This window comes from Ziziphus jujuba, chromosome 5, assembly GCF_031755915.1.
Source record: "Ziziphus jujuba cultivar Dongzao chromosome 5, ASM3175591v1".
In the NCBI taxonomy this organism is placed as follows: Eukaryota; Viridiplantae; Streptophyta; class Magnoliopsida; order Rosales; family Rhamnaceae; genus Ziziphus; species Ziziphus jujuba.
The window spans coordinates 16,101,245-16,128,162 of NC_083383.1; the positions used below are offsets into that span (position 1 = coordinate 16,101,245).

General features: G+C 31.4%; 3 protein-coding genes across 6 annotated transcripts; all 3 read right to left on the reverse strand.

The window, feature by feature from the left end:
- Positions 1 to 1,411: 1,411 nt before the first annotated feature.
- On the reverse strand, positions 1,412 to 2,370 carry LOC107421175 (ATP synthase subunit b', chloroplastic). The gene has a single exon (XM_016030357.4). The coding sequence runs from the start codon at positions 2,207 to 2,209 to the stop codon at positions 1,550 to 1,552; it is 660 nt and encodes a 219-aa protein (XP_015885843.3). The 5' UTR covers positions 2,210 to 2,370; the 3' UTR covers positions 1,412 to 1,549.
- Positions 2,371 to 6,449: 4,079 nt separating this feature from the next.
- Positions 6,450 to 11,413, reverse strand: LOC112492137 (uncharacterized). 3 transcript variants are annotated; one of them, XM_048475021.2, is made up of 6 exons: positions 10,986 to 11,413; positions 10,467 to 10,566; positions 10,203 to 10,302; positions 9,340 to 9,428; positions 7,562 to 7,767; positions 6,450 to 6,882 (listed from the first exon to the last, which is right to left on the reverse strand). In XM_048475021.2, exons 1-6 carry the CDS (start codon positions 11,212 to 11,214, stop codon positions 6,845 to 6,847), a joined length of 762 nt encoding a protein of 253 aa, XP_048330978.2. In that variant the 5' UTR covers positions 11,215 to 11,413; the 3' UTR covers positions 6,450 to 6,844. The 3 variants fall into 3 exon arrangements, with proteins under 3 accessions (XP_048330978.2, XP_048330979.2, XP_024931023.3); XM_048475022.2 differs by having other exon boundaries at positions 6,450 to 6,822; positions 10,986 to 11,412; XM_025075255.3 differs by lacking the exon at positions 6,450 to 6,882 and having other exon boundaries at positions 7,245 to 7,767.
- A 1,556-nt stretch (positions 11,414 to 12,969) lies between these two features.
- On the reverse strand, positions 12,970 to 20,324 carry LOC107421174 (UDP-N-acetylglucosamine transporter UGNT1). 2 transcript variants are annotated; one of them, XM_016030355.4, is made up of 10 exons: positions 19,832 to 20,313; positions 18,439 to 18,515; positions 17,935 to 18,090; positions 17,699 to 17,832; positions 15,785 to 15,915; positions 15,666 to 15,710; positions 15,435 to 15,532; positions 14,716 to 14,823; positions 13,550 to 13,606; positions 12,970 to 13,429 (listed from the first exon to the last, which is right to left on the reverse strand). In XM_016030355.4, exons 1-10 carry the CDS (start codon positions 19,983 to 19,985, stop codon positions 13,355 to 13,357), a joined length of 1,035 nt encoding a protein of 344 aa, XP_015885841.1. In that variant the 5' UTR covers positions 19,986 to 20,313; the 3' UTR covers positions 12,970 to 13,354. The 2 variants fall into 2 exon arrangements, 1 of the variants encoding a protein (XP_015885841.1); XR_009639146.1 differs by lacking the exon at positions 12,970 to 13,429 and adding an exon at positions 14,172 to 14,269 and having other exon boundaries at positions 19,832 to 20,324.
- Positions 20,325 to 26,918: the final 6,594 nt, after the last annotated feature.

The following is a 26,918-nucleotide window of genomic DNA, read 5'->3' on the forward strand; positions in this document are numbered from 1 at the left end:
TATTAATTAGTAATTAATCCCAAAAAAATATAGCAAATGGAAAAGAAAAAAAAAGAATAAAAAATATTAATCATAATGTTGTTAATTAGAATATTACGATAAATAGATTTTAACTTTTTAATAAAGATTAAAATTGATGCTTTAATCATGGATAATTAATTAAGCTAAAATCAGAATCTTAAAAAACTAATCTTTTATTACTTCTATATAAAAAAAAAAAGAAAGAAAAAAAAAAGAAGCTGCAAGAGAATATAAATTTTTGTAAAATCAAAAATTTTAAATTTTACTAAACGCTTAAAATAGCTTTAAATTCATTTATAATTAGTTTTGAAACTCCAAAATCAACTTCAAACAAAGCCTAAAGCCAAAAAGCAATATTTCAGAAGCTATGCCAAAAGCAACCTACTTTTAAAAGGAACTGTTACCACAAGAGTCGCTTAAATGATGATAGAATGTAAAGTACTTGTTGGACTATTACAGAGAGATGATCATGATACTTGAACTTGGTGATTGTGGGCTTGCAAAATTTCGAGCTCAATTTACATTAAATATAACATATTCTGGTAAGTGCTAATATTGGAACGGTGATAAAACTGGAATTCCCACATCAAACATACATATGCATTGCATTTTCTTGACACAAGTAATTACCAAAAGGCAGTCTTGTATTATCATAGTCTCAAAGTCTAATTTATTGCTGTTAAGATCTTTAAATTTGTGCAAATTAAGTCAACATGTAATTGCAAACGCAACTTTGAAATTCTCCATTTGATTGAAACCGAAAAACATCCAAATCCCGACTTAGTGAGCATATTCTGCAAATCCTCAACGGTTTTTGCAAAAGAAACTCATCATGGAAAACTACACTAACCAAAATCTGTTTTTAAGAATATCTTTACGCCTTTCCTTCATATAAAGGCAGTCAATCTGCCGCCATGGATTACCAAGTTATAGAAAATGAACGATGGGAATCATAATGGGTTTGCAATCCAAATGCCATTTGACAATGCTTGGAACATATAATGTTTAATTTGGAAGATATGCAGTTGGTCTAAAGTTGAGATCTCAAAAGTAATGCAAATTGTTTTCCAAAAAGGAACCAAATAATAAAAAGGGCCAACTATTACCAAAAATAAAAAATAATGCAAAGGGGCAACCGTTGGAAACATCCATTGGCAACTTTAAATCCATAAACAATATTCTTTAACAAGATAAAAGTCGATGCAATTTCAAAACCATTTAGTTAAGTTTTGAAAATCAGGATGAGTCAAATGATTCAACCCCATCAACCACACCTTTACTTTCTTACTTTGAATTAAAAAAACACCCAAAATTTTATAAAATATTAAAACCCACCAACCAAAAAAAAAAAAAAAAAAAGAAAAAATCAAAGAAAACAAAACGAAAGGGAGAATATCAAGTATCTTTACATTTTCTGATTATACATAAATCATGCATTTCATATTTGATAACTTACAAATATTATAACTTCCCAATTTCGTCCCACCCTACAAAAATTAAAACTTGTAGAATATTTAAAAAAAAAAAATTAAATAGGAAGAACCTTCTTGACGATGTTATCGCTGAGAGCAGCAATCTGGGAATCCAGAGATTTGATGGTCTCCTCCTTCTGCTGCTCCAAATTGGCCAACGCTTCCTGCAACTCAGCCTCCACCTTCTTCCTTCCCTCGGCCAGCTTCTGCTCCACCTCCAACTGGGTCTCCTTCTTCATGGCGTTCAGAGCCGCTGATATCTCGGCCCTCGCCGCCCTCAACACGGCGGCGGCCTGCTCCTCCAGCTGCTTCACCTCCTCCGAGGTGTCCTTCACGCTGTTCAGCTTCTCTCTAATGGCGGCGTCCCTCTCGTCCATGAATTTCCCCAAAGGAGTGTAGTAAATCTTGTCCAAGGCCACCATGAGAATCAGGAACTCAGCGGCAATGATGGGCAAAGTCAGATCGAAATCGAAGAGAGCGGCCTTTTCGATTTCCGCGGCCAACGATGGAGGGGCAAGCGTGAGTGAAGTGGCTGCGAGGAGGGAGAGGGATTTGAGAGTGGAGGAAGAGAGGGATAGCAACTGGGTCTTTGAGATTTTGGGGGTTTGGAATTTGGGGAGGGAGACTCTGGGAGAGGAAGAAGAGGATGATGTGGGTGTGGTGAAGGAGAGGGAAGGGAAGAGGGGTTTTGTGGATGCCATGATCGTGTTGGCCATGGCTAGCTGGAGCTGAAAGAGCTTGAGCTTTGTGAGTGAATGTGTGTGATAATGGGGAAGAATGAGAGGAATTTGTTTGGGTCTGAGATTTTTCAAAGGAAAAGGTCTATCTCTTCCTTTGCCACACAAATTCAAGCGGGTGGTTTTGTGGAGTAGAAGTGAGAGAGCTCATACAATGGTGTGTGGACTTCACACGTGTGGCTTCCATGGATTCCAGTAACATACCCCCTTGAGAATCTGGGTATGACTTTTGGGCTTTCTATTACTCCTTGGGCCTCTTTCGATTGCCACCAAATGAAATGCCAAGAGCCGATATCATATGTCAACTCAATTGAGACGTCGATTGTAGAATAAGCTACTCACACTCGTTTTGATAAATGTAACTCGCAACACTTCTTAATATCTTTTTGAGCAAGTACTAAAATATCCTCCTAAAAGAAATGTTATTATATCAATCTTATGAAAGGTATAGTTATGGAAAATAGAATAAGTCGAACTATAAAAGAAATTCTAGCTGCTCCTATAGTAACATCATGTATAATAGTTGAAATAGAGATGGATAGCCATACATGAAAGCATAGGATGCTCAACAGTAAATTTAGCTTAGTGGCCCTTTTAAATTTTAAATTATTTTGTATTCTTTATTTGTTTGGTAATAATTTTGGATTCTTAATATTTTTTTGAGTAAATGGTTTTAGATTCTTATGAAAGGTATAGTTATGGAAAACAGAATAAGCCGAACTATAAAAGAAATTCCAACTGCTACTATGGTAACATCGTGAATAACAGTTGAAATAGGGATGGATAGTGTCACGGTTGAAGCATTTCATCAAACACTTGGTGAGCATTCTCTCCATTTTGGGCCTTATAATCCACTTTGGGCCTATTTTGGGCCTTACAATGGGCCAAGCACCTAAGCCATGTACATATCCATTCTAGATGCTTCTTTAGATATTTTATGTAAAGTAGGTGGGAAAGTAGGTGGGAAGGATCTAGACACCCATTCTCCACCGTAGGATTAAAGCAATTATAGCCGTAGGATTAAGCTTTGTATGCCTATAAATAGGTGGAGGCCTCATTTGGCTAAACCATCCAAGAAATCTCATCTATACTTGTAAAGCTCTCTTTCAAGTAATATACTTTCATTCTCCCAAACTCTCTTTGTGCTCTAGCTTTCTTTGCTTAGCTTTCTCTTTTAGTGGGCAAAAGGCTTACTTAGTTGCAAAAAGGGTCGGGATAGCAACTAAGGCCGCACGGCTTGAAGGGTAAACAAACAAGTCCGTGACAATAGGCATACATTAAAGCATAGGATACTCAATGTGGATTTAGCTTAGTGCCTCTTTTTAATTTTAAATTATGTCTTGTATTATTTACGTTTTTTAATAATAATTTTGAAATTTTAATATCTTTTTGAGCAAGTGCTAAAACAGCCTCCTAAAAGAAATGTTATTATACCAATAAAAGGTTTTAGATTCTTATGAAAGATATAGTTATGGAAAACAAAATAAGCCAAGTTATAAAAGAAATCTAACTGTTACTATCGTAACACCGTGTATAAGAGTTGAAGTAAGGATGGATAGCCACACATGAAAGCATAGGATACTTAACAGCGAACTTAGCTTAACATTTTTATTAAAAATTTAAATTTAATTCGACTCGGTTCATTACATTATAAAATTTTGTAAACTTAAATATTTATGTTTTTTAAAATAAAAATTTTAACATTATTAATTACTGAATTTATTTATTCTATTAGTTTTATCCTAAAATTAATTTATTTATAAAAAATTTATAAATTTAAAATATATAAAATATTATTTGTGCATTGAAAATATTCAATGGGTTTAAATTAATAATATAATTATTATATATATATATATATAATTATAAATTCAAACTATTTATAAAGTTTAAGTTTAATTTATCATTTAAGATCAATTTGCGACTTTTATTTCTTATTCAAGGTTCACTTTCTTTCTTTCTTTATTTTTATTTTTATTTTTATTTTTTATAAATTCAGCTCAAACCAATCATAAGCTAGTTGAGTGTATTTATAATCCTAAGCTTAGCCATGCAAAACGCTCTATTTGAAAAAGTGATAAAAATTTGGTAACCCAAAAAACAAATCCACAAAAAGAACTAAAACCAATCCCTCTGTATTTATCATGCCAATCCAACTCTCGCCATAATCTTTTGGTCTTGTCACAATACAATAATGCATGAATCAGAATCTGTTAGCTATAATTTAGTCAAGCTAAAACAAATTAATTATTTGTTGAACTATATTTTAAGAAATTATGATTTTACTATTATATTGTAAATATTAATGGTTTTCTTGAAACTAATTTTTTACTTATTTACATATTTATTTTACTATTGTTAGGTTGAATAGTTTGTCAAACTCTTTTCTCCTATCAAATACATTTTTTTTTAAATTTAGCTATTTTACTATTTTAATAATTTTTTTAAACTCAACTATTAGCTATAATTTTTTTTTATTGATTTTTAGAAAAACGAATATTTTATTCTTAAAAAAAAAAATTTAATGAGATGGGTTGGCCAGGCTACATTGACTACATTCTTTTAAATTTGTTACATTTTGTACGATTAGGGTGGTCTTTAGTCGCTCTCCATTTTTTATTTCTCTTTTCTCCACAAAATTCTGAATGTTAAGGCTTTTCTTTTCATAACTAAATATTCAATTCTGTTAAATAATAATAATAATAATAATAAAATTTGCCTTTAATAAGAGGGTTCAAATTCTTGATTTGAACTTTGTACCAATCGCAATCAATAGATGCAAGAGCTACATTCTTGGCAAAAAACTCTTTGTTAATCATTCAAAAGCCACCCTCGAGGTCCTTTGTTTGAAAGCTGTCGGCGTTAGTACAAAGTTTGTTGAGCTTTTGTTGTTGTCCAAATGTCCAGAGCTTTTTTTTGCTGCTTTAGAATGTCCAAAGCTTGATCGATTACAAATAGTCTTTTTCTTTTTGGTAATTAATGATTACAAATAGTTTATATGAAGTCTAATCTAACTCTTAAGCTCATTACAGGTTTTACTTATCGACCAAGTTTACTAGTTAATAAGTTAGTTTGTAAAAATAACCGCTTTATAAACTTATAAATTAGTATTAGGCTTTTCAATATTGTATCACAAACAATATAGAATTTTCTAAATATTCCCAAAAGAGAGTTTTTTTAGATAAGTTATTTATTTATTATTTTTAAAGAAAAATAATAATAATCTTTTCAATTTTATTTATTTATTTATTTTTTATCAAAATGGAAAATTGTTTTTATGTTCGAGGTGTCGGGTCCATTACTTGCTTTGAAGCATTTGGAGCTGAGGTACTGTGACAAAATCGAAAGCTAGCCTGTTTCGTTACATTACAGTGTTCTGGAAACTTGCCTTCTTTAACAATAGTTGTACGGAATGTACTACACGTTTCCTTCCGTCCCTGCATCCGTTGGCTTTGGTTGGTCGTGTTTTCCACACGCTTTTTATCAGTTGTCCTTTGCAGCTACAAATTCTGGAGCTAAATCTCTACTTCATAAAAGCTAGTAATCATCTATTATTTTATTTATTTATTCTTTTTAATTAATTAATTAATTAATTAATTTTTAATTTGGCTTTCAGTTTCGGGACTTTGTAAAGAATGTTGAATATCGCATAGAAAATCTCAAGCATTTGAAATTGAATTTTAATCCAAGTCAAATTTTTGTTCTTTTTTAAATAATTATTTTTCTGTAGGTGTTTTGTAACTTGCAGAAATTTAAATTAAAGTTATGGGATAAATTTTTTGATACGGTAATGGAATATAGAGAACTTACGAATAATTCTTAGCCTTATAATTATCTGAAAGAAGTGAAAATTTTAGCATATAAAGGTGGTCCATTAGAAGATGAAGTTATCCTCAATTTTGCAGAGAATGCATTGTCATTAGAGAAAATCATTATTGATTCTCGTTTAATTTGCGAATGGCCACAATCCGGACGACAGAAAAAGATCAATCAAAATGCGAGAGATCAAGCTTTTCAGGATGTGGAAAAAAAAAAAAAAATGGTTCCTTCAACGACTGCACTTATATGTGTCTATATATTTTAATTTAAGTAGGATAAATTATTATTTAAAATAATTAATTTTCTGTAATTTTTGGAAAATATTATTATTATTATAATTATTAAAAATTCTGTTTAGTTTTTCTATTTTATTTTTTATTATAAAATATATCGACATGGATATTATATTTGTATGTTTCATCCAATGTAAAATTATTAAAATGTACACCTTTAATTTAGTTTTGGTTCAAATTTCGATTTGAATGTACATCGACAAGGCTATTCCCACATTATTTTGGAAAAACGAAAAAAATTTGAAAACCAAAAATTGAAAAGTCTATATTTTCCTTTTCATATGTACAACTATTTCTATTTTACAGTCGGGCACTCTCATTTCTCTCTCTCCCCCTCTCATGGCAATCCAAATGATTACTCTCCAGCAGCTATGGTCATCAGTCTTTTATCTTCAACATTTTCTTCAGACAAGTCCAAAGCCATCATCAGCCGCCGCAGATCAGAATGTCAATTGTTGAGCTCTCTAACAGTTGGTAATTCTGGATGAATCAGTTCTTTTAGTTAAAAGAATATCCAAAGTAGAAAATTTAATTGAAGATCTGCACAAAAACAAATATAAAATACAACATCTGTAAATTGTACCAACCAAGACTAACCCAAAAATTAATCAAAACCGATTATTGACCATTAGTTTTTCCTTTCATGTTTTCGGTCAGAGGCCTTTTCACTATTATTATTATTATTATTATTATTTTTTTTTTTTGGGGTTCCGGAACATACTGAAGGCTTTTTCTATTGACCAAGATGATTCAGGAATATACTGAAGAAAAAAGGCCATGTGAAGGAAATGAAGAATGAGATGCAAAGTCTAGTATTGATCTACTTTTATAATTTTTCCTTCGAAAAAAAGGTTTTTCAAAAATATTTAAAAAGTTAATAGATTTTTTTTTTTTAAACTACATGAAAAAAATGAAACTATGATATATTATCAATCCTAATTATATCATATATACATGAGTATTTAAATTTAAAACCACCAACCAAAGCAAAATTATGCCAGTTATTGGACATATTTACAATACTCTTAACCAAATTAGGAGGGTCCCATTAATGCTATTTAAACACAACATTTTCTCCGAGTATTTCTTCTCTTATAGTGCCTTTCACCGCAAAGCAGTGAGACACCTCTCCTAGAATAGCATTTGTCACAACAAATCCGTATAATCTTCCTAAAACCACTAAAAAAATGAGTGGTGAATCTTGAGGTACAAGCCAAACCTTCGATTCTTCTTTTCCCCACAGCTGCCAAGCCAGAACATGGAAACCATCTTCCTATCAAGTGAGTTAATCGGGTTTCGCGCTGTTCGGTAAAACCTTCGTTATCATAATGCAGGAACTTTCCATTTTCTATGTCTTCACCATAGTAGTATTCCATATCAACTTTTACTTCGTCTTCACGTACAATAGATGCTGGTGATCTTGACCTGTATATAACCCGACTCTATCAATTAGTTTGCATCAAAAGTGAATAAAGGCTTGACATTTTACATATTCATAAGAAGTATCATATTTTTCAAAAAATAAAATCAATTATTGGTCAATAAGTTCCTCGTACTCATGGTTCTCACATCCATACTGTTCTTTGATGGATAGGAGAAGGATTACAATTGTTTCAAGTCTATAGCCTTTAAAATTCATTTGTAAGAAACAAACCTTATAACGGTGCCTAGGATAAGTTCTAAGAACCCCAAAAGTGCTACAAAATAAGAAGGTTATTTTACCCCAACAAGATGGGAGCACTGCTAGAACTCCAACTTGTGTTTTTGGAGATGACCCAGTAGTAGGATATAAGCATACAGTTGTTTGGTATAAAGCATCGGTATTCCTACCAGTTTACTTCCTTTGTTAAGCAAAAGCTGTACCCCTCTATGTCCCATTGCTATGCAATGTAGTGCCCTATGGAAATCCCTACCATCCGAAAGAAAAAAGAAAAGAAAAGACAAGATGCACAGCAGTATAGCACAAACTTTAGGGTAATGCTTCATATCTACAAATGGTGAATCACTATCTTAGCAACTATGATAGGGCAGCAATACCTGTGCACGATGTACTAGACCAAGTATTTATAAAGAAATGTGCAGACTAGATAAATACCTATGCACAATGTACTAGACCAAGCATTTACAAAGAAATGCGCATACTAGATACCACTTCTAGTACGTTGGTGCAACACAATTAGCTTGTTTGCACAAACATGTAGAAAATACAATCATTTGTGTGCAACTGGTCACGGGTAATATAAAAATTATTAATTAAACCTTTGCTACAATCAGTAATAGTATTAAGAATCTCGCTGATCCAAAATACTTTGTAAACCAATCATGTCTGGATATTATCTGAAATTCAGAAACAAGTTTTTTGTTTTCATTTTGCCACAATCTCTGGTCGAATAGAAAATATCTTTAAAAGAACAACATTGGTTATGGTGACTGTTGGTCAGGATGTTTCAGTGCTGGTAGCACTTGCAGCAGTAATGTTAAATTGGCCTTGGAATACAAAACTTTTTGGATAAGAAAACAACAATAGTTATGGTGATGTTGATGTTGATGATCATGTTTCAGTGCTAGTAGTGGTTGCAGCAATAATGACAAATTGGCCATGGATACGAATCCTTTTTTGGTAAGACTATGCTAACATTATTTTGGCTCTTCTTTTTCTTTTTGAAAAAAAAAAAAAAAATTGTTTTCTTCTCATATACAGATGTGTTTTGTTTTTTTAAAAGCTTAAATAGAAATAAAATACAACAAAACAATCAAACGAGCACTAATTTATTCTTTTCTAGACTTGACTAGAGTATTCAAAATCTTTCTGGCGAGATTTTGCCAAGGCATGGAAAGCCTATAAGACAAGACCACAATAAAGGCCAAAGCAGTGCAAAAGCTGGCTGGGCATTTGCAATCCTGATTTGTGTAAGGAGTTTGAGCATATATGATGCGTTTATGATAAAATACAAATAATTTAATCCATCATTGATTAAAAGATATAAAAGAGCTTACATTCTTTGTTCTTTCAAAGCAATATTTTCTTTCTTGGATTCCCTTTTCATCAGCGTATAGCTGGCTGAGATATGCCTTGCAAAATGAAGCTGCACATACCAAAAGAACAATATATTTAACATTGATAAAGAAAGCCGAAGTCACCGGGTTTTACACAAACAAAATATTAAGTTCACTTTGAGAATGAAAGCACATGAAGAACAATAGTGGTATGACAAACATCTTGAAAATTTTAAGTAACAGTAGGAACAAAAGTACAGTTAACTAGAGCCCAACCATATGCATTAAGCAAAAACTGGAAAAACAAGCTCCGTAAAATCAATAGTCAGGTTAATGCCTGTATAGACAAAATAGGCATTTCAATGAACAAATTTTTGGAAAGGCTTTAAAATATTTCAGAGCAAAAGGAACCATCTTCCATATCCAAGTAAATCTATGCATAGGAAAAACAAGAGTGACAAAGAATATTTCAACAATATTTCAACTGGATGTTCAATAAGGTCACAAATCAATTTATATGCATAGCATGCAAGAAATCATTTGGAGACTACAATCTAAACAAAATGTTTAGTTTTGCAACTCGGAATGCATTTATACACACTGAGAATCATTTTAAGGATAAATTCCAAGTTTGTGTTTATACACAATGATAAATCTACTAAGGATAAAATTTTCATCTAATACAGAAACCCATGAAATTACAGGAAAAATAAGAATTGTCAGAGAGAGAAAGAAAGTGTGCATGCCGGCGCAGAACAAGTTTAATTTACTGGTTGAATTAATAATATCAGGAATACTACATTCGCATAGGAATTGCTACTTAACAATTATACCAAAGAAGTAAAAAAAATCTGGTCAGATACCTGATCACCATCCTTGATGCCATAGTTTCTGATGCATTCATTTTCATGGACTAGCTTACGACCATAGTAGCACAAGCAGAAATGTCCCCACACGTGTGGCCTTCATGGACCAAAGTTTGATTAAATTTGATTAGTGAAAGTTACTTAATGCTAATGACTATAAAAATTCAATTTGAGCTCAGTTTCTATTGCTAAGGAAACAATGAGAAATTGACAAGAAATAATTAACTTTTGAGTTTGAATATTTTCGCCATTAAAACATACCAAGAAATTTTTCCAGGTCCCTTCTGCGGCATATGACTAAAGACTGCTTCCACCGCCAGCTTGAGTTCTGCAACGGTGGCTGTCTTTGTAACTTTAACATCTGCAACATTAACCACCACAATGCATTTATAATCCTCAGAAATGAGTGATAGAGAAAAAATAAATAAATAGATAAAGCTTAATCAGGCGTGTAAAACAAAAACAAAATCAGGAAGTGAAAAACAGCGAGTGAATAACAAAATCATCGATCAACCATGATTGATTGCCGAGAAATGGAAAGAAATTATCTTCAAAGTCCCGTATCTGCAAATTCTTAAAAACCTTCAGGCAATGCCAATATCAAATTCTTTCCATTTTTCTTTCAATTTAATCCTAGTTAAAACCGCAAACAACAGCCCAAAAAAAAAAAAAAAAAAAAAGTTTCAATTCCAAGTTCTTCCGTTTCCCTCAAACGTTCTCGGCAGCCAAACATCACAAAACCAACCAAATTACAGAAAAAACAAAAGAAGAAGAAATTACCGAAAGAAGAGCCATCGAGTTTGAGAACAGAGAGGTTGATAGGTTCGTCAGGAAGTTTACAATAGGAAGAGTTTTTCCTAGATAAGCCATCGATGATCAACAAAGGAGACAATGTCAACGTAGTAGATCGGCGAGGCCTTTCTACAGAAACCCTAGGGAGAAGATGATCGTCATCGTCGATCCTGACCATGGTTTCAACCATAGCTTCAAGGATGGTCGCAGTAAACATCAACCCATAGCCTTATACAAGATATGGAGAGAGAGAGAGAGACAGAGAGAGAGAAACCACAGAGAGAATTAGATTCTTAAGACAGAAGAACACGCACTTGCATTGGGATGGAATTTGAGGAAAAAAAAGAGAAGGTTTGGCTTTTTGGAGGAAGAGGCTGCTTTTTGGAACTTCTGTCGGAGGCAATTCCCCTGAAAAAAAGACAAAACAAAATAAGAAAAAACAAAGAGAGAGAAAATGAAACAGAAAGAAAATTATTTGTTTTTTACTTTTTTTTTTCTTTTTCTTTTTCCCTCTCTTTTGTTTTCTTAAACTATTTTTGTTGTTATTATTATTATTATTATTTTTTATTTTTTATTTTCTTAAAATATTAAGGCGGTAACCGCCAACACACGCCATTCTATAACTGCCCAAATCACTTTGCTTTAAAGCTGTATTATTAACAATTAAAAATAAATATAAAATAACTGTTTTGTTTTATAATAATTGTTATTTCATTTTGAATCTTTACGCGACCAGTTGTCGTTTCAGATTATTTTTGGAAAATATTTGGTTCCTAAAAACAACTCATTTAAATGTTATATACTTTTTGAATTCCTTTTTTGATTTTTTGGAGGTTATTAAAGAAATCTATTTCCAAAGTCTAACTACATATTAACTGTTGTAACAGAATATTTTGATCCTGAAGTATACGAGTTACTTAAGCTCTATCTTTTGGTTTAAGGAAAAAAAATAAAAAATAAAAAAGTAAAATACTGATTTAGAGAGCTCTTTTGATTACTTTTATTTCTGGAAGGCATCCCTTCCAGTATACTAGAGCATATTAATTTTTTTGTCTTAACAAAAATAAAAATAAAAAATTAAAATTTTCGTTTCATTTCATCTTTCTTTCCATTGTTTTTTAAAATTTTTATTTTTCTTCTCAAATTTAATAATAATGTTACATGTATAGAATGTTTATTAAATATAATTATTAAATAATATATATTAAAATATTATTAATTGATATATTTATATAATTTAATTATATATTAATAAACTAAAATAAAATAAATATTATTATATGATCTGACATATCATTTAATAAATATTTTATTAACTTCAGTATTATTACAGAGTAATGCCATTCAAATTTTCCTTTTTTCTTTTGATGGAATGCCAAATCCAATCCAATCTTCTTCAAACTAAAAAAATCAACATGAAGCAATACTCTTGAAAAAAAAAGAAAAAAAAATGATGTACTAATAATTTAAATAGATGAAATTAAAAATAATCAACTAGATAAAAAAAAAAAAGTGTAAAAGTAATTTGAATTTATTACCGGAAACTTTATTTGTCCAAATAAGATCATTCGACCTCCACCAAAGTAAGCAAGCATTTTTTTGAAAAAATAGAAAAATACACAATGAAATTTGATCTTCTTGAGATGCAACTTGTTTACTTTGGCTGTATTTCATTTGGTTTATTTGAGGTCCCTTTAAAATTAAAAATTAAAAAAAAAAAAAAAAAGGCTCACTCCCCAACCTTATTACCACCGACAGAAGAAGAGATCAAAGAGAAGAAAATAGTTACAAATTTGAAATAATGCTACAAACACCAATATTTCTTTTTAAATTTATATTAATTTTTCAACCATTAAAATAATGTCACAAAAGTCGATAAATAACTCAATAAGCAAATGATATAGCATTACTCATAAATTCGTTAATGGGAATTGAAAAAATAAATAAATAAATAAATATTTAACAAGAATCATGATATTAACATGTTAATTTTTTATTTCTTTCTATATTTTAGTAAATGATTCTAACAACCAACAGTTAATAGTATAGCATTCCATGTCAATGGCATTCTAAAGGACCAAAAATCCATTGGCCAAATGGAGAATAACATGTATAACGCAATAATTGGCTTTGCAACTACCTGACGATTAGAAGTAAAACAGAGACAAAGAAGCAGGCCTGCATGCCCTGCAAAAGTAGGGCAAGCAATGTCTCTCCTTGAGCAGAAATCTTCTGTCTTAATAGGGATCATCAACTTTCAAGAACCCCTAAAAGTAACTTGCCAATTAAAATTGGAAGGAAAAACAATGGCCGCAACACATAATCTCTGACGAAAAAAATTAACCATGCTCAAGAATTCAATGCCCTGTGAGCTTATAGTACGCATACAACCCGGAGCCGAGGAAACCAAGAATTTGACCAACAACATTCAGCTACAAAACAAACGGCATGGCATTATGTCACAACGGTGGAACAGAAAACGTGGATGTGATTTTTAACTTCAATTGAACCTTCAAGATGAGAGCAGATATAGGAGAAGAGTTTACACTCACAATGTCAAAGGGAAGCCCACCAAACAGTAACCAGCCAAATCCAATGGTAAAAAAATCCTACCACACCACAATACCCAAAAAGTTCAAGAATGTTAACACAAAGGATTTTGTCCAAGGACGGACTTTGAGATTGGCAAGTAATTTTACATAGAGCAAAGTGTATAAGCAGCATATATGATATATGAATTGAATTAGCATACAGGCATGGAACACATGGTGTCTTGTAAAAGTCTTATGGTCAACCGAGACATACTCTCAACAAAAATCTAATTTTCTGTTCAGACCTAATGTTACATAAATAGGATCATTAGGAGTTGTTACATCTTTTACTCTCAATTTTCATTTATTTTCTTTCTTCATAGCTAATATGGAATTTAACAACATATATGTTTCAAAAACAGAGACACACACAAAAAATGATGATAACATCATTTAACCATCTTCCATTTTTGCATCATACGTTTATCACACACATGTAGGAGTGCTTATATTTCATTTAACATAGGCCAGACAACTCATTGATTTTAAATAACGAGCATATAAGCTGATGAACATGCGACACAACCATTTCTCCCAAAAGTGGCAAAATGTCAGATAATGTTCCTGCATCATTCTTCCTCACCTAGAGAAATTCTCCCTCAATTGATGTAGAATTGGCCCAATCATTGATCCCAACGGTTGCAACTACTGTGGGGGCTCAATCAACTCCATCTATATAACCTACTCAAAAGCACACTCTTTAGGGTAAATCCCAATAATGGCTGGACGTTACAAACTTTTGTTGGACCCTCTTTAGGAACCCAACATAGGCCCACACTCATGTTCAATAGAGCTCCTAGAACAGATCTTTTTCCTTACAAAATGATCATAAATGACTGCAAAGTCTGTCTGTCTCTCTCTCTCTCAAAATCTTTCTATTTAAACATGCTAGATAACTCATTTAGGCAGCAAAAACTGATGCCTTGATCCTTACTACTTCTTGCAGCGAAAACGATCATCACTCATAAGGACTCAATTTATTTAGCCACATGATTAAGTTAAAGACTGAAAATCAGGACAAGATGAACAACAGAAAAGTCATTATAAGCTAACAAATTCATTTTAGATTCAATAGTTTAAAATTTGTTGCAAAAGACATGAAGATACAAAATAGCTGGCAGACAAACCTTCAAATTACCACAGATTGTCTGTGTCACTGCTGAGTTTAGCGTCGTATTTAGGAATATACAGTAGTTCAAGAAGAAAGCCAGTATACAGGAACAAAGCAACACAGCCTGACAAAAGAGAGGCAAGAACAGTGCATTACGAATGTCAAAATTTTGAATACATGTATATATTATAATTATTTACAATGCAGTACAGAAAGGAATAAAAAATACTCCCCAAAAAAAAAAAAAAAAAAGGGCATAAACAAGCTTTGATAACTCAGCAACATTCGACGATTCATGAGATGCCAGTAGTAACATAACAAAGAAGTAAAGCCGCTCCTACTGCCGTACCTTGAAATTACTTACTGAATAGAACTTGTTTTCTTTTTCTTCTTTTTTTTTTTCAAATTTTTAATTTTTAATTTTTTTTTTTATGTTTTTATTTTTTTAAATAAGAAAGATAGAAAAGAAAAGAAAATTGAACAGATACCACTGAACCCGATGATTTACATTTACACGTTCAAAGACACAATTGTCACCATTTTTAAGGAAAACATATAAAGTATGCACACATATGATGGCACAGAAACAGATATGGAGAGAGATTCAAGTAATTTCAAGGGTAGATTCAACAATGTAATATAACAAAGAACATTTCAGAAGCTGTCAGACAAATTTCCAAGCCTGAATCAACAATTAAATTTAAAGAGATCAATCCTGTAGTAAACTGGAAGTACCATAAAACCAGGTGAAAGCAGATAAGGAAAATTGATTGTCCTCTTCAAGTCACCACAAATAAAAGTCCAGAACAGCAAAATTGGTCCGCATACAATTCCTATTTACAAAGGGAAAAGTTAAATTGCATGTAACATAAGGTTTTATTATGGAGAAACAATCAATCCTCCTTCCCCCCCAGCAAAGAAAAGAAAATGCAGAGTCATGAATTAAGCTAGGATCTGTAAACTTACCATTGCACCACATAAGGCCAAAGCTATTAAGACCACTGGTTTTCCCTGAGAAACAGAAACTTTTAGTGTATATTTTAAAAAGATGATAAAAGCTAGTAAAGCTAAGTAAGAAACAGTACCAATACGGGCTATCATTGCAAGATATATTGCAGTAGCGATGTTGGATAAGAGAACAACAGTATACCCATAGGCTTCAAATGACAAGTCTCGAGCGCCAGCAATAAATGCACCAAGAACAATCAATCCAACACTGATAACAGCCTTAAAAATTTCAGTTCAATGACAAAATCAGGAATATGGTCTATTAAGTTTCATATAACTATAATAAGTAACAAATAACAGAAAACATAATCATGATTATTTGTAAACTATCAAATTGAACATTTAATCGCTAGAGTGCCTACAAACTCAAAATTTTCAACAGGAAAAAATAAGAAAAAAAAAAAAAAAAAAAACTATGGGCTCTAATTGGTGATGGCAAAAAGGATTTTGTAACTAGCATTTATCCATAAATCTTTAGAACAAGAAGTTTACTCATCAGAATTATGCTAGTGAAAGGAATTTATATATTAAATAACAGTGGACAAAAAAGTCATCTAATGAAAATTAAGCATTAAATTTGGTTGCAAACCCTTTTACCAGAGAAAAAAAACCAACTGGCTCAACTAACAAAAAGGGGGCAGGCAGTTTCCAGATTTTGTACATTAAAGCAAAATTCTGGAACTTATGTTCTTGGATTGCCAAAACGCAATTAGGAAGGCCAATACCATAATGTCCTCGGAGCATAACTTTGTCTACTCCTCTTCAAATATAGTGTAAGAGTATTATATTACAGAATACCTCTGGGTTAGATTTCGATTGATCAAAGAAACAAAAAGCACCAAAAATTAATAAATAAATAAATAAAAACAAAAACGAAAAGAGATTTGTTGTCAATGACACTATAAAAGTGAAAATCAGGAAACCGTGTTGATACTTTAGAGAAGATATTGTATGTCTTTACACTCTTTACCATAGGATCTAGCATATCATATGTTTTATGCAAAACTAATCAACATCCCATCTGTTTTCCAAGCTTTGCTATACGTACTTTTGCATTTTCAGATATTACAAATCCCGCTTAACTAAATTTCATTTTTGTTGAAAATGTCTTCCTTTCCTTACACTTCTTTTTTATTTTTTTTAATAAATTTTCACATATAAATTTCATGAAGAGAATGTGAGAAATATAGTTGTACTTCAATTGGTTATGTATACATGAAAAAGTGAAAATCTATTTGTGAAAAATTCAAAAAAGAAAAAAAAAAAAAATAAAAGTATAGAAGGGAGGACATTTGCAAGAAATACGATCTTTAAGGGGGAGGTCTCTATCAGCATATAGGCAAAACTTGCATATACATGTGAGGTTAACGTAATTTTCCTTTTTTCAAAAGAAGAAACTATTGAATTACAATCATGCACAAAAATATAAAAATTTCACCTACAATGAACAAGAAAAAAGAAAGTTCTATTGGAAGTCTCCATAACCTTCATGTAAGTCCATATGCACAATCAAGAGGAAAACTGGTTATTTCTATTAAGGGATGTTTGGTAAAAGGGAAAGTATTGAAGGAAACTGATTCTTGGGAATGAGTTTCTTGGGATTCAATTTCCTGAGAATGAGTTTTCTTGGGATTCTTTTTATAGTTTTTGGTTAATTATAGAAGAAAATAGGACTTACAAGTAATTAAATAAATTTATATATTAAAAATAAAGGATAAATTGTATTTAAAAAAATACGTAAAATCTGTTTCTCAAAAAATTTTAGAATGACACCTCTTCAGTAGGTTCCACTTTCCCTGTCAATTTCCCACACCATGAGATTTATTTTCCACTGGGGCCCACAAATTCCTTCTCTTAAAAATTATCCAAACAAGAAAAAATTTCATTTTCCTAGGAAATTTTAAATTCCCACTAACTTTACCACTACCCAAACAACCCATTAAAGAATATTCAAAATCAGCATATACAAGATCGAATAACAGAACATTTACCTTCCTACAATAGGAGATGTATATCTCTGCCCAGCCAAAATGAACTCCATTATCATAGTGAATACTACTGTTGTCCTCCTAAGGGTGGTGTACATCGGAACATTTACTCCACGGACAGACTCCATAGTGACTAGCTTTCATATAGAAATTAAGTAATGGGTAGAAATTAAGTAAACCGATATTTATAAATTATTCCCCAAAGAACAGCACCAAATAGTATGTAATAACATGCATACCATGTAAAGCAAATAGGATCCTGAAAGAGGAAGCGTGTGCCTCACTGTCCTTAATGGTACAAATGAATTATCAGAAGTTGTCAAAGGTTCAATCGCTGTGAATGAAATTAACTTCCAGCATCTCAAAACATAGAGAAAACAGCATGAACATATCATCTGCAGTGGCATTCAAATTGCAGGTCTCAGTGGACATTATACATGAAATACAAGTAAAAGAGGAGCAACTAAATTTGAACAACACAAAAGACCAGTTACAGAAAATATCATCATTGCAGAACCCCAAGAAAGAAGAAAGCAGTGGCATCATATACACTAGATATGTGAAGAGGGATTACCCAGAAGACTGAAGATTTATTTATTTATTTTTCTTTTAGAAATATAAGATTCATTCATTCATCATGCTTTACATCAACGGTTGAAGCACAAGGAACTTAACAATGGAAAACATAATCCTTAATTACAATGGACTGAACTTTGCAAGAAACAAGCAGGTTTTAAGTTTACCTGAAAGAGTGTGATGACATTTGCACATGGGAAGTTATAAGAAGAAAGTGCTGCCTTGTTGAACATAACCAATAGCACTGCAGAATAGATGGAAAATATATAAGTAGCTTTGAGAAAAATAAAAATAAAAAATAAGTGTTTTCCCTTTGCTTGGGCTTCGGGGATGTTAAATACAGAGGTGCATGCAACGACAATACATACATTAAAATAAATAATTATGAGAGAGAAGGAGAAAAAAAGTAATAGTTCCTTTGAAAAAAAAAATAATAAAAAATGAAGTATACTTATATGTCTCCATACACTCAATGGTCAACTCCTTATATCCTTAAATGGAAAGCACCAAAGAACAGTCATCCCAAAAAATTCAAGTATAATAGGAAGAATACTGCAGCATGCACATTAAAAAAAGTAGGAACAGGGAAATCTATATGCATAGGAGTTTAGGGAGAATGCAGAATAAGTCCAGATTACTTCATAGTAACCTAAAGTCTTAAACAACCACTTTTAAATTAACCTAATGATGTCCATTGCAGCTGACCTAAATTGATTCAGAAACATCAAGAAGTTCTTGTACTATGGAATGATGTCAGGCCTCAATGTGAAGGACGTTAAACATCGCCAGTAGGATATTTCTCTCAATGGTACATGAAACATTATGATTTTGGCCGAGTGCAACAGAGTTAATTAGTTCATCAGTTACACTGACTACCACCTTTATTCTTCCCGGCAATTCAATTGACCAAATAAAAGCGCAGTGTCTGTACTTTTATGAAAACAAATATCATAAATACTCTTAAAATGCAAAAGTGGATTGGAACAGTGTCCTAACAAGAAGGGTGACAGGGTTTTCAGAAGACTTGAAGAATGGAACAATGCTTCAAGTTTACGACATAATCGAGCTTTATCTGCACAAACAAATCGAAATCACATTTTCTTTGGACGACTCAAGAAAACTTGAAATTCCTGTCATGGAGAGCACAATCTCCATTTCATTTGAATTACATTTTGAATTGTAAATTAGTTCAAAAAATCTTGTCCATGGCCAAATGAAATCAACCACTAAAAACATCAAATATACAAAAATAAATAAATAAAGACTCTTACAATTACAATCCGGAAGCCAAAATTGACAACGCGAACCAGACCAGACTTTTGGAATTCAAACGTGAAACGAAACCGATCCAAAACACATAAATGATATCGCAAAATGAAGCAAGCAAGCAAGAAAGGCTCACCGATTAAGTAACAAAACTCCCAAATTCAGCCCCAAGAAGAAACTAAAATTCACAAAGATTATCAAGCAAGAAAATGGAAATATCGCTTTCTTTTGAATTTTTTTCAACCATTAATTCTCTCTCTATCTCTCTCTATAAAAAGCAATAATAATTTATACCTGCACAAGCCATGTAAGAGACAGCAGCATATGCTCCTCGTTTGGTCATGGAGGACCCTTTGAAGATTTTCTCTTCGCTCTTGAGAAGCCTCTCCGTCTCCTCGTCGGCCGGAGGATCGGATATCGGCAGCACAGGATTCTTGCCGGAAGACATCTCTGAGAACAGGCTTTCTCTCTTTTTTCTCGCCGTGGTTGCGTCTTTTTTGATCGGAGAGTTGAACGTTGGGGGAAAATGAAACAACGTAAGGTTTAAATCGCCAGGCGATTAAACTCAATTCAAAAAATAGTCAATAACTCGGTGAGTGGGCAATATAGCCGATTCTTCTACTTCTGTTAGTCGGGTCGGATCGGATTTGAACACTAGAGGTTTGTACGTTTGTAATTTGGATAACGGTTCGTCGGGCTTGTTGTGGAGCACCTTTTTCCGAGTTGAGATTGGGTGAGTCGGGACCCCGGATGGCTGAGTTAGTGGCTATATGGATTCGGAGACTTTTTTTTCCTTGAGTTTCCTGGTCAATTGGGATGTAAATGGGAATTGACCCGGTCATGGTGTTGGATGGTATGCCGTTGTAATGGTGTAGGAAGCGTTATGGCAATACGCCCGAATTCTTCACGTGCTATGTCAATGTCTTTTAAATGGAAATAAAAAAAAAAAAAAATATGTTGACTAAACAAATATAAACAAAAATAAAGAATAATAATACAAATAGAAAAGAAATTAAACGAGGAGAAATTACAAAAAATAATGGTATTAATCAATGACCTAATGGCACTCACATATGTTACAAGAATTATATATTTGTACATGAATAAGAATCAATATAGAGTTTCATAATCTGACGATGGGCATTTATATTCGTAACACTTCTCTTTAAATATCCATTATATATGCAATATATCTCGTTAAAATTTTTGTAGAAAATTTAATGGGATAAATTATAATAATGAAACAAAAGAAAAAGTATAACATTATTGTATATATATATGCGGATCCGTTTCGCACTTTTGGTACATAAAAAATTTTTAATTCCATCATTAAAACCTTATTAAGAAAACTTAATAGGATAAAACCTTAATAAAGGAATAAGAGTTTAATAAATATATATATCCCTTTGATATAACATTTCTTATAAATTTATATGCTAAATTGCTTTATTAAAATCTTGTAAGAAAAATCATATTAGAAAAAAACCTTATTAATAGAAAAAAAAAGAATATAATTTACGCATATATTGGTATTTTTGGTTTTTATCCATGCTAAATTGTTTATTGTACTACTTTGTTAAAATCTTATCAGAAAAATATAATGAATCCAAAACAATGGTAGACCAAAAGAGTGTAGTATCTTTATTGTTGATTTGCTTCTTCACCAAACTAAAATTGGTAAATTTGTTTGCATAACTAATGATTTGGCAATCATTTACAATCTTTTAGTAAAAGATTCAATCGTACCATACAGAGCGCTCGATTTCAATTTTAATTAACATACAATAATCGTTACATGCTTATGAATTAAATTTACCAGCATTATCATTTATTAAAGATGAACTATCTTAATCAAGCTCTAATCTAATTATTTGAGCCATAAACTTTGTAAATGCTAGACACAAGTAGATAGCAATTGTGATCAACAATTTTATGCATTTATCAAAATTATAAAATATTGAAATAGTTTACATGAAAGATGAATATACTTACAAACATCTTCATGAATTTGTCATAAAAATTCAGGAGATTAAATAACCATTTGAGTTAAAGATGGTTTAAATACTGGATTTTCCATTGAAACATACAACACATGGGTAATCATTAAACTACAAAATATTTCGGTTTTAAGTGGAATCCCATTTAATTATTTAGTGCATTATAATTGACCCAGATGACCAAATCAATTATAACAATTTTTGTAGCATTACACTTTTGATTCATGATAACATGTGTCTCAATTGTACTCATAAAAGTGTAATATAACTCATATGATAAAATAAGGAGGTTTTTTAAGGAAAAAAATTTGCTTTTTTACATAAAACTATATTAGTTGTATGAAGTATATTTCTATGACATAATTCCTTTGTACTTGGAAGAATATAATGTATTACCGATGTAAAATTTTGTTCCATTGCAAAATACAATATTAGCTCTTTTAGAGCCTTTAATCAAATTTTTAGTAGAAAATGCTTCAATTATAAATAAACATTTAATGTGATCTCAATATTTTATGCAATATTTTTAAAAAAATGTATATCATACAAATATTATGCATGTGACTAATCCTTCTAGAAAACTATATTTTATACCAACAAATCTAGCACATTTTAATTGTGCTTTTAAATCTCATTTCTAGTTGTGATAACAAATTGTCCTATATGGATTTTTATCCATGTTAGAATATTTACAACTGATAAAATTTCTTACTAGTAAATATAACTAGCAAATGAAACAATAAAATATATTTCAAAATTTCATATAGTTGTTCCACTTTCGACAACATTCCCGTAAAAACAGAAAAATTGTCTCATTTAACTTTTCATTAGTTTTAATATGCTAAAATTAAAACAATAATATTAAATATACGTAGACAAATGGATTTATTGACGTATCATATCATTTCAATATTACTCATTGAGACAATTATAATTCATTTGTCTAATTTATATAGCACTTTATTTGAATGAGTATATATCTCAATATTTTACTTCAATATCACATCCTTAATGAATTATCAAATCTCAAAATCCAATATTTCATAATATCATATGCCAATAAATGCAGCTCAAAATATTACAGAAACTATTAAGATCATAAAATATTGAAATATAATTGCGTTTCTTCTTTGCGAATTCATTTAAGAGACTTTGTGCCATAAGTAAGCTTTATATATAATAACCATATTTATTAATATTCACATTTTGGTGTAATACTTGAGATTTTCAATAAACTAATACAATTTATCTTAAATTAATTATTTCTCAATTTCTCAATTTGCCATAATGTGTAGAGAAAATCCATAATATTATATAATTTTGAGATCATCATCATATTTACTGATTTTATATAGCTATTTTGAAGCAATTATCAACAATTATCTTCATAATCTCAAAACATTTAACTATTCTTTTCAACATAATCTTTTCATAATATCTCTCTTCGTTTGGGCCATAATATTAATTTTCCAAATTAATAATATTGATTTATTGAAATATTATTTTTGGAGATATACTTGGCATGAGTTTCACATTAATTGGAGATGACAAAGGCACGTAACTTCCACATGTATAAATTAAATTATTGAAGTTGGAATTTCCAAAAAGTCCCACATTGGAAGTGTATGAAACAACTTAAAGTTTTCTACATATATAAATTTAAGCTTCATTAGCTTTGCGGGCACTCATCTCTACATAACTACAACATAATAGACTACTTAATTAATTCTTATTTTAGAATCTACTATAGTTAGCCAATTGTTCTTAGTTGTTTTTAGTTGAAATTTTATTTTAAAGTCCTTTAATCATTAAGGTAATTGAATGTTGTCGTTTATTGGTTCTCTAATAATCATTACAATCATATGAGTAGTTTGATTCAATTAGCATACATTTTTTTTTTTTTTGGAACTGTTACATATTCGAAGTGGCACGCCCACATGCTTAGGAGATAGTAGATTGTAGGAAATTTTTTCTTACATATTCCAACATATATTTTTGGCATGTTTGGTGGGACAGAAATATTTTAACTAAGGACAATGATACAAATTCGATCAATGTCTTAAAAATCTGATACCCTTCATGGCAATAAGGAGGAAAGAGTCAGCAAGACTGATGAGAATCTACTAGTGCAATAATCTACTTGCTGAGATACTGATCCTGTACAGTTGAACACTGGACTAATTACTAAAGCACAAGCTAAAAGGTATAAGGACACTGTTATTAGTTTCATACAAGGAGTAATTAATTGTTAAGAAGGCATAATAATATCATGAGATTCTAAGTTCGTGTTGAGCATCCAGGTTTTGAAGGCAGAAATGGACCTTGGAAGCTATTTCGGTGCGTTTGAGGGTTCCAGTTAGCAAGGGGTGAGATTGGGTGCCTATGAGCGTGCTTAAGCTTCCCAAGAGGTCACAAAATTATGTTGAGGAAGAGGCAAGGGTGCCTAAGCACGCTTAATGGCACCCAAGCTCCTAACATTGGCCGGTTTTGCACATATGGTGCTGAGAGGTGGTTTTACCTCCATTCCAAACAAACTTTGACTATTCCAATCAATTGTGACATGTGGGGATCAGTCCTAATCCTACTAGGTATCTTACGTGACATATTGGATTAAATTGGAGCCTAAATTAGCTGAAAATTAGATAAGGATAGCTTATTTGGAAAGCTAGTCAACTACTTTCCAAAACTAGAATTTGTCTTTTATAGTAGGAAATAATATTTTTTTTTGGTTTTTGTTTAATTATTCATTGGAAAAAATAATTTAGGAAGCATGAACTTTAATATTCCTGATTGTAAATTAATTAATTCCTCTTTTAAAATTAAAAAATTAATTAATGTAAATTAGAATAGGAAAGATATAGGAAAATCGGCAATTACCCTTGTTTAACCTTATTGGCCAATTTTTACCTATTACCTTAGGGATTTGATTTTTATAACTCTAGCCTATTTAAAGGCTTTATTTCTTAATAATAGGGGATCAATTCTTCATTCAAAAAATTATTTGTGAGAAAGATTTCTCTTCGTTTTTTTAGAACTCCTAGAACACCAAATAGAGAACCAGTGTTCTAGTTTTGACTTATCAATTGGATATTCCATAACCTATTGTGGCATCTTCTATATATACGAAAGTTTTTAGTCACAGGTTGATTAGAGGCCAAGGTGACTGTTAGAATTTGAACTTAATTTCGAACAAGGCTAATATAGTACGGGTTTAAGAGCAAGTCGACCTAGGTTTGTATCATTCTGGTTTAATCTATCTTATATGTTTTGTTTTATTTTTGTGTTATTCTATAATTTTAACATTAAGTTAAGGTTGCTTCTATCTATACACATTCTACATATTCAAAAATAAAATTAAAAATCATTCACATAGCCGAATTAGGGTTTCCTTTTTGTTTAGCCGAATTCCTTCTTTTTTTTTTTTTTGGCTTATTAGATTGTTGGTTGGTTTTGCGTATTAGTTTTTGATAATTTGGTTCATTGTTGAAATTTTTTTTGCTGGTTCTAATTTTAATTAGTTGAATTCATATATTCAAAAAAAAAAAAAAAAAAAGAGAGAAATTTTTGAAAACATATTGCATCAACTCTAAAATTTTGCAATTTGTTTTGTTTAGAAGATATAATCAGATTTGAGACTTTGTTTGGAATTGGAGTTTGCAAATTTTTTTTGTGGTGATTGAACTGCTAGAAATTGTGTTGATATTATTCTATTTGTGATAAAAAAAGAAGAAGCTGAAATTAAAAAAAAAATTGTGCAAAAAGGCCGATTTTAAGAAGTTGTAAAATTGAGTTTAGTTTGGATTTGGGAAATTCAATTGTGATTGTTGGAGTTGCTGTTTATTTATTCATTATTGGTTGCCAACTATTAAAATATTCTGTGCTAATTGATTGGATTAAAAATTAGCTTAAGGATTTGAGAGAAAGACTTAATTACGAGAACTACAACCAACAACTATCTCATATTTTGTTCGAATTATGTTCTTGTTAATTGTTTGAATTCTTATCTAAATTTTATCCTTGAATTTTGGTCTCTTAATATTCTAGTTTATTTCCATGTTGAATCTGAAAATTGCCTTATTATTTTTCTTGTTGTTGGATAGTAAAGCCGAGAGTTAGTCTTTATAATTCACTCAAGAAATTGCTTGTTTCTTGCTTTTGTTTTATTGATAGGTTTAATTAGAATATACTTGTGATCTAACTATTGGTTTTAAATGTGTTTATTAGAATTTTGAGATAATCTTTTAAGTAGAAAAATGTAAGAGTGTGTAAGCTTATAAGGGGGTTAAAAGCCAAAACTAGTGTAAAATATGAGTGATTGAGACCCTGTTGAGTGGTACACGTAAAGGAGTGAACTTGGTAAGGTTTCTTGCATTATTTCACTAACATGACAGATCCAAGAATGAGAAGAGGAGGTGACGCATTAAAAGGAATTGAAGATGAATCTGTGGGGTACAAGGGAGAATCTAGAGCATCAGATAGATCAGCAGGACCTACTGATATGTAGGTGGTGTTGGAGTAGTTGTAAAAGATGATTGCTAGGTTTGACCAAATCGACCAAAGGATGGACATGTTTAAGAGCCCACAGAGAAGGTCGAACCCTAGAATGGAACCACAAGGAAAACATGGTTGAGGTAGAGGAGGTCCTAGACATTATCAGGAGGAATATTAAGAAGGAGAATTTGGGGATAATTTTGAGGAGGAGTATGAAGACATATTTGCACTCCAAGGAAGGCAAAATCGTGGTAGACAAAATAGAGATGAAGATGATGACTTAGGAAATATCAAGGTTAGTATACCACCATTTGTAGGAAAAAGTGATATGAAGGCCAATCTGGAATGGGAAGAATAAATGGAGATGATATTTGATTGTCATAACTATTTTAAAGGTGAAAAACGTTAAGTTAGCTACATTGGAATTTAGACATTATGCTTTACAGTGGTGGAAAAATGAACAAAATACCCAGAAGAAAGTTGGGGATAAATTAATAACCACTTGAAGGTAGATGAAAGGAGCCATGAGAAAGAGGTTCGTTGACAGGACTTGTCCCAGGAACCCCCTCAGGACCTCTCGAGTGATCCCGCCTAGTGAAGTCCCACTGGACAATCTTAAAAAAATATCCAATGGAACCTCACCTTAAAGCGTAGATAATCAAACACCAGCATTAACATTAATACCTAAAATATATAAATATATATATAAATAAGTCCACAACCGGACTACTGTACTACATGCCATAACTACACACATGAGTACTATGGTTTCTACTGAGTCCCATATTTAAAATCAGAGCATTCTAAGAGTGTCAACAAAATCTATGAGTACAAATAAGTAATAAATAAGTCCAAAAGATAACAATAGGTGAAGAAAAGATAAATACGACTGC